General features: G+C 59.5%; 2 protein-coding genes across 5 annotated transcripts in view; both read right to left on the minus strand.

Annotated features, from left to right (window-relative positions):
• Positions 1-2,062, minus strand: part of CHRND (cholinergic receptor nicotinic delta subunit) — an 18,389-nt gene extending 16,327 nt beyond the window's left edge. Inside the window, exons 1-4 of one of the 4 annotated variants that reach the window (XM_004389491.1) lie at positions 1,971-2,056; positions 1,599-1,744; positions 1,137-1,181; positions 470-579 (exon numbers count right to left, since the gene is read on the minus strand). In XM_004389491.1, coding sequence (XP_004389548.1) covers positions 470-579; positions 1,137-1,181; positions 1,599-1,744; positions 1,971-2,022 — 353 coding nt within the window. In that variant the 5' untranslated portion in view covers positions 2,023-2,056. Of the gene's footprint in view, positions 1-469; positions 580-1,136; positions 1,182-1,598; positions 1,756-1,970 lie in introns of all 4 variants that reach the window. The other 3 variants (XM_023724507.1, XM_023724506.1, XM_004389492.1) reach the window with 3 other exon arrangements.
• Positions 2,063-2,827: 765 nt separating this feature from the next.
• PRSS56 (serine protease 56) lies at positions 2,828-8,027 on the minus strand. Its single transcript, XM_004389510.2, has 13 exons — positions 7,928-8,027; positions 6,839-6,949; positions 6,395-6,451; positions 6,133-6,322; positions 5,573-5,672; positions 5,329-5,488; positions 4,998-5,140; positions 4,619-4,781; positions 4,280-4,456; positions 4,033-4,191; positions 3,893-3,955; positions 3,438-3,544; positions 2,828-3,034 (listed from the first exon to the last, which is right to left on the minus strand). The coding sequence occupies exons 1-13, from the start codon at positions 8,025-8,027 to the stop codon at positions 2,828-2,830; spliced, it is 1,737 nt and encodes a 578-aa protein (XP_004389567.2).
• Positions 8,028-11,661: the final 3,634 nt, after the last annotated feature.

Genomic DNA, 11,661 nt, shown 5'->3' on the forward strand with positions numbered 1-11,661 from the left:
GAGGGCAGTCACAGCTGGGGGAGCAGGGGGAGGCTGAGGGGGGAGGGCCATCAGAGCTGAGGGTGAAGGGGGAGGCTGAGGAGAGAGGGCAGTCAGAGCTGGGGGAGCAGGGGGAGGCTGAGGGAGGGCAGTCAGAGCTGGGGGAGCAGGGGGAGGCTGAGGGAGGGCAGTCAGAGCTGGGGGAGAAGGGGGAGGCTGAGGAGGGAGGGCAGTCAGAGCTGGGGGAGCGGAGGGGTGCTGAGGAGGGAGGGCAGTCAGAGCTGAGGGAGCGGGGGAGGCTGAGGGGGGAGGGCCATCAGAGCTGAGGGAGCAGGGGGAGGCTGAGGAGGGAGGACCATCAGAGCTGGGGACGCAGGGGGAGGCTGAGGAGGGAGGGCAGTCAGAGTCCGAGCGCAGGCAGAGGCCAAGAACTCTTAAGGAAGGGAAGTGGAGTGATAGGAAGGGAGGGCGGGGAGAGCGTCAGCCCAACTTATTCTCCAGGACGATCTCTGGGAGCCACAGCATGTCTGAGGGTAGGCGCAGGACGCTGATGTTCCCAAACTCCTTGGCATCCCACTGTAGTCGGCTGTCTGTCCAGCCCTGGAAGCCCCAAAGGCATGTTAGTAGGGACTCTGCTGCTGTCCAGGCACCCCCACTCTCCCCTTCCTCTTCCCTGGTGGCAGTCTGAACAAGGTCTGGGAGCTGTGACAAAAGAGGTTTGGGGGAAGCGGGCACAGTGGGGACTCAGGTCTGTCATGCACAGCTGTGTAGGATGCATACTGCACAGCTAAAGGAGCCTTGTTTCCATTGTGGACACAGAAGATTTTCCATTGTGGACACGAGATTTGCATCTGTACATGAACTTCTGGCTGGTGGCAGAAGAGCGTCTTCTAATAAAATCAAGATGCCGTGACAGTTTTCTCACAGATGAAGTGTCCTGACCGGCTGAAAGGCGCCATGTTGGCTGGTGGCTACACTAGATAGAGGGACACCCTAGGCAGCGGGAAGGGCAGCCGGGCCTGGGTTTCTCGGTTGGCCAGAGTCAGCTCCTCCTGGAGGACAGTGTCCAAGGCAGACTAGGGGCCCCCAGTGGAAGTGGGCACAGGGGAGCTGGGGCCCTGCACCTCGCCCCCTCTCTGAGTGGCGGGTCTCCTTACATGCTCGATCCACACGCTGGTGGTGAGGGTCTCCTCGACTTCTTTCTGAAATCAGATGAGAGGGCTGGCACCCCGGGGCCTGCCTTGCTCCTTCACAGCACACATTTACCAGGCACCTACTCCCGCTGGCACCCGGGAAACCATGGCAACCAGGCCCCTGCCCTTGCACTCGCTGGAGTGGGTGGGCCAACCAGTGAGCAAGGAGGGCAGATGGCCTCTGAAGTGTTTCATGGAGTGGCATGGGGGGACACCCCAGAGCTGAAGTCAGGGGGGACAGGGCACCAGCCTTCTGTGCGCTGTGGGCATAAAGAGCAGCTGAGCGTGTTTTCCAGGCAGAGGGCTACACTGTGGCCAGCTCTGGGGGCTTGAGCCTCCTCCGTGACAGTGCCAGTCCTGGAGACACTAGGCCTCGGGCCCCTCCCCACCTGCTCCCCACAGCCCAGCCTTGGGAGGTGCTCTCACCAGGGAGATAAGGTTGGAGAGGGTGAGGGCCAGGGAGATTTCCACGCTGTCTTCCTTGTGTGCAGCGGGCCGGAGCTGCTTGTTGTAACCCTTCTCTTTGAACAAGTAGCTGATCAGCCGTTCCTCCTCATTCAGGCCCCAACTGCCTGGGAGGACGGAGACCGGGATGGGGCACAGGGTGGGAGCCCAGGAATGGAGCTTCCCTGAGGTCCTGCGAGCCCTCCCTGGCAGCAGTGCCCCTGAGGCCGGCCCATCACAGGAGATGGTAGAGTGGAGCCAGGCATGGTGCAGGCAGGGCAGGAGGGTGCCATGCAGGGGGTGGTGTGGTTGGAGTCTTGAGGGAGCCCCAGGGCGGGTGATGCCCACTCTTACCACACACCACCAGGGCAGCCAGCAGCCCCAGCGTCAGCACAGGCCCCTCCATCCTGTCCCTATGACTGGGGCTTGCGTCTGTCCCTCCTGTCCTTATCCGTGGAGGCTGGGGAATGTGGGTGGGAGAAAGAGGGGACAGGTGCGGGGTTTGCGGGGAGGGCAAAGGGAAGAGGCAGCCGGAAATGCAATCTGATACCTCTAGGCTAAGCTGCAGGGAAGAGAAGCAGGGGCAGGTGACATGGGGGTGGGGACAGGAACTGGCCAGCTGGTAAGGAGCCCAAGGACATGAGGCAAAGATACAGGGCTGGGACTCCCCACAGCTTGCGGTGGGGGCTGGGCGGAGACGCCGCCAGACACTGGATGCAGCGTGGTGAGCCATGGATGGTGGGGGAGGGAGGGTGTGACAGGCAGGCCAGTTGCTGCCATTTCTTGGCCTCTGCACACAGCTGTGATCAGATGAGGGCCCTCTCCAGCCTCCTTGTGACTCCTGCCAACTGCTTTCAGGGGCTGTGCCCAGCCTGGGCCCTGCCTCAGAAACCTAATGTCCACACCACCTGGTTCCCATTCCAAGAAAACTCCAGAGTCGTATCCATGGATCATAAATAATGTTTATTAAAGCAGCTGTGATTCTCTGATCACACACATGGAAAAACACACACGGCCCAGGACCCCACAGTACCCCCCACCCAGGGTAAACTGAGACACAATCCCGATGCCCCTCCCCCAGGCCAACCGTAGCAGTGAGTCAAGGTCTTTAGACCTCCTGGGAGCTAACGGCCAGGTGGCCCAGGGAAGCTGAGGGCTGAGTGGGTGCTGCCCTTTCCCGCCTCAAGCCCGCGGCCCTGCCTCCCACCCCTTCAGGGTCCCTCCAGCTCTCCCTCTGCCTGAGCTGCCAAGCGGAAGGCCTGCAGGGCCTGGGCCAGCAGCCAGGGGAGGCTCCGCGCTAGCGTGGCCGGCTCCAGGCCTACCAGGCCACCGAAGACCAGGTGCCGGCCCCCCAGGCCTGCCCGCACCCAGGCACGGAAGAGCCCACTCAGCGTCTTGGAACCCAGATCGGCCAGGACCTACAGAGGGAGGCCGAGAACCCCTCTTCTGAGTGGGAATCCCAGTCACCCCCTTCCTCCTGGCCCCTGAATCCCTCACCCAGATGCACCTCATGCCCCTCTTTCACCCCAAATGACCCTGCACACTTCCTACTCACGTGGACACCCCACAAGGCCTCCACTCACACCTCAGCCCCCGAACACCTTCACACCCACCCAGCATCCCAGCTCACACACAGCGACCCTCCCCACCTCCTTCCTCTTGGACTTCCCAGAGCTGGGCAGAGGCACACCCAGGCTTTGGGGGAAAGCCTTCTTCCTGCTATCGGGTGGGCACCCCCTTTCTTCCTGTACCCCTCAGGGCCCCAGCCAGGTCAGCCAGCTCTGGACCACTGGGAAGGAGTCTGGGAAGCCTCTGCCCTACCTCGTGGAAGTCCATGGCCAGGCGCTCAGAGGGCACCCGCAGGATCCAGGCATGGGTGCCTTGAAGGGCCACCAGCTTCTGTCGCAGGGGCTCCAGCCCAGGGCAGCCTGGCAGGAGGGGAGGGGTCAGGAATAACAGAACTGAGGAGGCATAGAGCTTGCGGGGGCCGGGGTTCGGGAACTGCATCTCAGGAGGGCCTCCCCGAGGACAGGCTTGCTATGATATTATACTAGTGCTGCAGGTGGGGAAAGAGAGGCTCCGAGAGCTGAAGGCAGACTATGTCCTTTTGACAATGATGAGGGCCCAAAGCCACACTCCACCCAGTCATCTGCCTTACTCGGGGGATGGGGAGAATGTGTCCGCTTCCCCGTGCAGACCCGGGCAGAAGCCTTCCGAGCCTCTGCCAGCCTCCTTTGCCTACTCCCCTCCCGACGGCCGGCAGGGGGCGTCATTACCGTTCCCTTCCCGGCGCGGCTCTGGTCTCCGTCTAGGGGAGCGAGCGCCGGCAGCCAGCGATCCTGGGGAAACCCAGGGTTAGAAAGTAGCTACGCTGCGCAGGGGTGGGGCTAGGCCGGGCGGCGAAGGCACCAGGTACCTCGCTGCCGTCGCCGCTCGCGGGCAGGGTGCCCTAGTGGCTCCCACAGCGACGGCGCAGGGCGGGCCGGGGCCAGGCGTCGCAGCCCCGGGCGCGGGCCGAGCAGCTCCTGGGCGTCCCGAAGCAGGCCCAGCAGAGTGTGCGCCAGGGAACGCAGCTCTGCGGACGGGACAAGGGTCCGGGTGGGGTCAGGCAGGGCGGGGCCGGGCGCCCTGCTCTCCGACCCGCGTCCAAGACAGGGACTGACCGCATCGCCGCCGGCGCTGCAGGCACTGTTGGTGCGCCTGGTGTGCACAGGCGCCGCCGGACCCAGCGCACGAGCGCGCGTAGAAGGCGCAGGCAGAGGCCGCGACAGCCAGCGGCTCGTCTGGCGGGTCTCCGTCCAGAAGCTCCCTGCAGCTGGGCTCGCGGCTGGAGGGGGCCGCTGCAGCCGGGGACAGGGGCCCGCTCATCCTCTGCTTCCCGGGCCCTAGCCCTGCACACCCTCCCCCGGAGAGAGACCGGCTTTCTCGTCGCAGAAGGTGGCTGGGGCGGGCGGGGTGGGAAGGGCTTGTCCCGGGAGGGGGAATGGGAAGGGGGCGCTCACCGTTCATCTGCTCCAGGAGCCAGTCTCTGAACACGGCCACGCGGGTGTAGACCCCGGGTTTCCCCGGCTCCCCGCAGCCGTCCCCCCAGGAGGTGACTCCGTACAGCACCTCCCTGGGGCGAGGGCCGGGCTCAGAACAGGTCAGGGGGCCTCCAGAGTCACCCTGCAGGGACCAGAGCCAGGGAAGAGGGCACTGCATTTGACAGGCCCCCTCTCTTTACACCTGGCAAGGTAAGACAGCTCTGAGCTCTACTATGGTTTCCACTTTTATTTCGGTGATGAGGACATAGAGGCTGGCAGGAGTTGAGTGACAGCCTGACTGAAGAAGGAAAGAAGGCTATCTCGCCCCTGGGGAGCAGCCCACCCTGCGCCCGCATACCTGGCACGAGTCGATGCCCCCCACCAGGTAGCCGGCACAGAGCATGGTGCTGGGGCGCAGCCCGGGCCCCAGGGCATTTCGGCAGGTCTCTGTGCTGAGCAGGGGCACGCGGGCCTCCCTCACCGCCCCAGCCTCAGGCCCATCTACAGGGAAGGGGTCGAGGGGCTCAGGTCTGGAGGGCAAGAGCCCCGTTTTGAGGGTGTCCACCACTGCCCTCCTTCATTCCGGCGTAGGCCGGGTTCCCTACACATCGGCCTCCCCATACTCCATCACTAAGCTCCCCATTCTTTCCAGCACTGGAGCCTCACCCAGGCCTTGCCCCGCCCCCTACCTTCGCGGAGGGCCCCCCAGCCCGCAATGGCGCAGGCGGTGCCGGCGGGGGGCTCCCGGGGCGCCTGGGGAAGGCACACGGGGCGCGCGGGCCCCGCCGGACTCGCGGGCGTCCACAGCTGCACCAGGGCCAGGTCGTAGTGGAAGGTCTGCGGGTCAAACTGGGGAGGGGGGTGGCAGGGCAGGTCAACGAGGCTTGGTGGGGAGGGGTCTCAGATCTGGGGGCTTAGGGGCTACTATCTCACCTTGGGGTGGGGCAAGATACGGTTCACCTGCACCTCCTCGGCCTGCTCGCCCCGGGACCCCTCGGCCAGCGTCACCGTCCACAGAAGCTCGTTCTGGGCGCTGTGGGGCGAGCAGCGGGTAAGGCATGACAGGGGCGCAGCGAGACCGGGAGGTGGGGAAGAGGACCTGGAGACCCTGGCACTCTTCCCACGGGCACCACCCAGCGAGCTGGCACCCCTAGCTGTTTTTCCGCCTGGGGGGCCAGTCAGGCCGGGGAGATGACAGGCCCCAGAGTATGTCGAATGCGCCACCCGGCCTGCGAGGGCGCCTTGCGGCTGAGGAGCCCCGGGCTGCGGCAGCCAGGTGGCAGCAGAGACCTGCCCTCGCACGCGCAGCTAGCCCGCCAACTCTTGCCGGGCGGGGCCTGGGGGCGGGGCCTGGGGCGGGGCCAAGCAGGGCTGAACTCGCTGGGGGCCCGGCTGGGCGGGGTTGGGGCGGGGCATCTGCGGAGGCAGGGCGAACGACTAGGTGGATCCTGCGCTGGAGATCCGGCAGGGCCCGGGCCTGGGGCCAGACGTACCTCACGAAACAGTGCGCGGCGCTGAGCACCCAGGACGCCGCCACCAGGACGCCGCCGCACAGAGGCTGCCCTCCGAGCTGCAGCCTCACCAGCCAGGGCCAGGCCCCTGGCGGCGCCGCGCTGCCCCCCACGATGCGGCCTTGGGCCCGCGTCACGTTGGTGGTTCCTGGGCGCCGCTGGCCACACGACCCTAGAAAGGCAGAAGGGGCGTCTCGAGGCGCCCCGCCCTCAACCCGGCCCTCCCAAGCCCTTTCAGTCTCACCTGACTCAGGTGGGTCCTGGAGTAGGGGAACTTGAGGCCTGGGACCCCGAGGTCCTGCTGAGAAACAGATTTGCGGCTTCACTGCCGCCCTCCCGCCCCTGTCTCCACCCCCGGCCTGAGTCCCTTCCCCTACCTCTCCCTCTGGCACCCCCCCTCCACCCGCCAGCAGGCAGGTTCTACTCCAGCAGCGATAAGCTTCTCACATCACAGGAACATCACCAAATGAGCCCAGACTGCCCTGCCGCCGGGCCTTTGCACTCGCTGTCCAGCCTGAAAGGCCCTTTCCACTGGGGCAGCTCTTCGTGCACTGACTTGGTTGCAGCCTTACGCAGTCTCTGCCCCCAGGCGGGGAGTAGGGTCAGAAGGAGAGGATGGGGATGGGCAGGACAAGAGCCCAGGGCAGTCAGTGAAGCTTACTGGGGCATGGGGTGGTATGGTTGGCACAAGCTTGGCACTCATGCAGTCTGTGCTGGATCTCCATAGCCACCCGCTGCACCGCCCACCGGGCACTCCTCTGTGCAGCCTGCAAAGCCTGGGTCCCTTGGGCCGACAGAACTGTTGGGACCAAACCAAAAACCTGTTGCCTTGTAGTCAATTCCGACTCATGAAGACCCAGTGTTACAGAGTAGAATTGCTCCATGGGATTTTCTTGGCTGTAATATTTACCAAAGCAGATCACCAGCCAGGCCTTTCTTCCATGGCACCACTGGGTTCAAACCACCAACCTTTAGGTTAGTGGAAACCCTGGTGGCGAAGTGGTTAAGAGCTACTGCTGCTAACCAAAAGGTTGGCAGTTCCCATCTACCAGGCACTCCTTGGAAAACCTATGGGGCAGTTCTACTCTGTCCTATAGGGTTGCTATGAGTCGGAATCGACTCAGTGGCAATAGGTTTCGTTTTATTGGTTTTGGTTAGCTTAGTAGTCGAGCATAAATCGTTTGTGCTACCCAGGGACCTTACTGTTGGGACATAGGACACAAAATCAGGGAGAGTTGGGGAAGGGCTGGCTTATCTCCTTGCCCCAGCCCTGAGCCCTGCTTTGGGAGACCCGCGGGAAGGCAGGCTGGGCTCCCGGAGCACTTGGGGGGTAGGGGAGGGAGATGCTTCCAGATTCTCAACCAAAGATACCTCTGTAATTCAGCTGGGCTGGGCTGGGATCTTTGAAAAGCACCTTTCCTTAAAAACTTTACAGGAAAACACAGTCCCAAAGATAAAGATATCACAGAACTCAGGCTTGTTAACCTCAGGTAACCGTGGTCAAGTTGCATGCCTTTGAGTCCAGACAGCCCATGCTGGGCTGGGCCTCCCTGCTAAGCCTGGAAGCTTCTCTAAGTGCCCTTTGGCAGTGCTTGCCAGCTCCCTGATCTTTCCACCCTCTTCCTCCCTCTCCCCCTTCTACCTGTGTCTCAGTTCCTAGCAGGGTGGGCAGAAGGGGCCGAAGGTCCTGCGAGTAGAGACGGCAAGCTCACCTTTCCCTGTCTGGGACCCCTCTCCTCTGCCTCCCCAGCCGCTCCCCCAGACCAGCCCGGCTCACCTTGCAGTGTGCTGGGGGGCAGGCGCATGTACAGAGGGTGCCCACGGGCAGACCATGGGTCTGGGAGGGGCAGCAACAGCAGCAGAACAGCCAGCAGCATGGTGACCGGGACTGTCCTCTTTCCCCCTTGGGGTCCACCCTCCAGGCGCTTGTCCTTTGGGGCCTGCCTCCCACTGCCTTTCTGCCCCTGGGCACTGTCTTGCTGTCCCTCAAATCATCTGACCTGCTCTCTTACATCAAATCACGCTCCTCCCTTGGTCCATCCCTCACCTGGCCCTTAACTCCTGGGAGCCAACAGGGGCATGAGGCTGCGGGGGCTATATAGAGGACAGACTGGGGGGTGCATGGGAAGGGGGCCAGGGAGGAGGGAGGGGACGGGAGAGTGAACTCAACTCTCACCTTTGAAGTCTCCTCATCCGGCTCCGAGCCCCTTCTGTCAAAGGGGCCCTTGTTTCTGCGGCTCCATCAAAGGGGCTTAGACAGAGAGGAAGAGCTGACGGTTGGGCTGGGGGCCAGGCGGGGGGCCGGCGGGGGGCGGCTTCTGGGGACCGGCTGCCCCCTTCTCCCAGGCTGCATGGGGGAGGGGATCCCCATCTGCACGTTACAGGGATGCTGGGGGCAGACACTCCTGGAGGGAGGAGGCAGGGGACATCTGGGGGTCCTCGCAGCCCCACCCCTTAAGGGGCCCCCAGCTCCCAGCCCCTCTGCCCCTAATTGCTTGGCTGCGTCCTTCATCACTGTGGCCATTTCTAAAGATGATCAAAGCACCCTAATTAGCGCCGTAATTGCTGCAGTGGGGGCGGTGGGGTGGGAAGAAGCAGAGCCAGGGACGCTGCAGTGGCCCCAGAGGAAGGCGGGAGATGAAAGGCCCACAGTGGCCCAGTTTGTGAGGGACAGGCCCCAGCAGCTCTTGATGCTCTCCCAGACCCCCTGCCCCTGCCCAGGGCCTACTTCCGCCTGTCCGGTATTGTTCGCATTTGCTGTGACCTGTGGGTCTAGCAGGAGGGAATCTTCTGGAGTCTCATGGGAAGGGCCCCAATGGGCCACTGTCCTGGGGCAGCATCACCACCTGGGGCAGAGAGGTGGTGTCCTTCGGCCCCGCAGAATGCCCTGAGCCCGGTTCATGTGGTGATCCCAGGGCCCTTCTGGCAGCCTGGTCCTTTTCCAGAGTGGGTTCTGTTATGTCTCTTTGGGAACATTTGTCCTTTTTCCTCCAGCCCCTCGCTCCCAAATGGCTGGTCTACCGTCCTCTAATGGGAATCTGCCCCTTTATAAAACAGAGCCCCAGGCCTGCAGAGAGTCCTGGGCTGGGCCCCCACGGTGGGGGTGATGGGTAGGGTACAGGAACCAAAAACTGAAACCTGTTGCCCTTGGGTCGATTCTGACTCACAGTGACCCGACAGGACAGAGTAGAGCTGCCCCATAGGGTTCCCACAGCTGTAGTTTTTACAGAAGCAGACTGCCACATCTTTCTTCCATGGGTGGGTTCAAACCACCGACCTTTTGATTAGCAGCCAAGCGCTTAACCACTGCACCGCCAAATTCAGCAATTTCTCCAACCTCTTTTTTCTATGCCACTGGGCAGAGACCCAGTGTGGGACCTCTTTTTCCTTCCTGAAACTCTCTCTTCCATTGATCTCTGAGGTACCCCACCTTTTGGTTTTCCCCATCTCTCTGGCCACTGACAACAAGGGGTTCTCACCCCCTAGAATTCCATCAGAAGTTGCCACCCACCCCGTGATGTTCTCAGCCAGCTCATACTCACTCCTGAAAGCCTGTCCTAGGCGTCGTTCCCAAGTCTGCACTCAACTACATCACGTTGGTAGCTTGAAATCAGCCAAACCAAAAAACCCATTGCCGTCAAGTCGATTCCAACTCATAGCGACCTTATAGGACAGAGTGGAATACCCCATAGGGTTTCCAAGGAGCAGCTAGGGGATTCAAACTGCCAACTTTTTGGTTAGTAGCCGAGCTCTTAACCACTGTGCCACCAGGGCTCCTGAAATCAGCCTTGGTGGGAGTGCTTATACTATGAAAATCAGCAAATGCTACAAATCAGAGCTCTTTGCCCCTGGACAGCAGTTGTTAAACATTTACCAACACCCCCCTCCCCCAATCACGACCACCTTTTGTAAAGACAGTACCTGTGATTCAGGAGTGAAAATACTGAGTATGGATTGTTGTCGGTGACTTTTAGAAGGAAATCGTTGTATATATCAGAATATCCATCTAGCAGGGCATATGGAGTCCCTGGGTAGTGTAAATGGTTAGCATGCTTGGCTGCTAACCAAAAGGTTGGAGGTTCAAGTCCACCCAGAGTTTCCTTGGAAGAAAGGCCTGGCAAATCTTTGAAATTTGCTAATTTAACTCTGTTATGGATTGAATTGTGTTCCCCAAAAATTCATGTTGAAGTCCTAACCCCTGTACCAGTAAATATAACCATGTTTGAAAAGAGGGGTTTTCTTTTGTTAATGAGACCTTAACAGAGTAGGGTGGGCCCTAAACCTAATCCCTTCTGAGCGGTGTCTTATAAAAAGAACAGAACAGACATATACACACACAGAGGGAAGAGACCCATCTACAAGCCAAGGAACGCCAAGGAACGCCCGGGGCTACTGACAAGGAAGGACCCTCCCCCAGAGCCAATGCCCTGATTTGGACTTCTAGCCTCCCAAACTGTGAGACAATAAATTTCTGCTCTTTAAATACTTGTGGTATTTTTATTACGGCAGTACTAGGAAGCTAAGACAAACTCCTTCAATTTCTACTCTAGTATTCACATTTTCCCTCCTCCTATATAATAGATTCTCTCCCTGATCGGTATTTCCCGGTCTGATTGCTTTCAGATCTGTTTGTTAACATTAGATGATCTTTTTAGAAAATACTGCCTCTGTGATGAAGGGACATTGGCTGGAACATTGCAGCTGTCTTTGGTGTTACTTCTACTTGTTTCCTTTTGTTAAAATAAACTAAAATTAGATTTAAGAAATTATGTTTAAAAAATCCAGTATGATCCCTTTTAATAGCAATATTTCAATTGATCTATCTTCCTAAACTTCTATCTGTATCAATGCAGGAAGAGGCTTCTAGAAATGGCGGTTATTTGTTAATGATGGCTATTCCTGAGTGTGAGATTTATTTTTATTCTTCTTTGTGCTTTCGTGCATTGCTTGAATTCTTTAAAATCAGCAGGCAACATCTATACAAATACGAAGCATCGGTAGTATCAAAGTGTAGGGCGTCAAGGAGAAATCCTATCAACGATAGTTTCTTCATGCAATATTTTACCCAACAGATATTTACTAAGTGTCAAAAAATGGTGGAAGTTGCTCTGACAGGGAACAAAACAGAGAGTCCCTGATGGAGCAGGAGATCAGTGGGGTGCAGAACTCAAATTCTAGCAAAAAGACCAGACTTAGTGGTCTGACTGAGACTGGAGGGACTCCGGAAGACATGGCCCCTGGACTCTCCGTTAGCCCAGAACTGAAACCATTCCCGAGGCCAACTCTTCAAAGATTAGACTGGACTGTAGGACATAAAATAATACTCGCAAAGAGTGTGCTTCTTAGCTCAAGTAGATACATGAGATTAAATGGGCAGCTCCTGTCTGGAGGTGAGATGAGAAGGCAAAGCGGGTTAGGAGCTGGTTGAATGGACACGGGAAATCAGGGGTGGAAAGGAGGAGTGTGCTGTTATATAACAGGGAGAGCAATTAGGGTCACATAACAATGTAT

Source organism: Trichechus manatus, unplaced genomic scaffold (assembly GCF_000243295.1).
Source record: "Trichechus manatus latirostris isolate Lorelei unplaced genomic scaffold, TriManLat1.0 scaffold00249, whole genome shotgun sequence".
Taxonomy (NCBI): domain Eukaryota; kingdom Metazoa; phylum Chordata; class Mammalia; order Sirenia; family Trichechidae; genus Trichechus; species Trichechus manatus.

Excerpts from the sequence above, each read along its gene's own strand:
- PRSS56 (XM_004389510.2), bottom strand. The coding sequence starts at position 8,027 with ATGCTGCTGGCTGTTCTGCTGCTGTTGCTGCCCCTCCCAGACCCATGG. Across the intron at positions 4,782-4,997 it reads GGGGCATCGACTCGTGCCAG|GGTGACTCTGGAGGCCCCCT; the intron begins GTATGCGGGCGC and ends TGGTCCCTGCAG. Across the intron at positions 3,545-3,892 it reads GCCGCGCCGGGAAGGGAACG|GCTGCCCTGGGCTGGAGCCC; the intron begins GTAATGACGCCC and ends CCCTCCTGCCAG.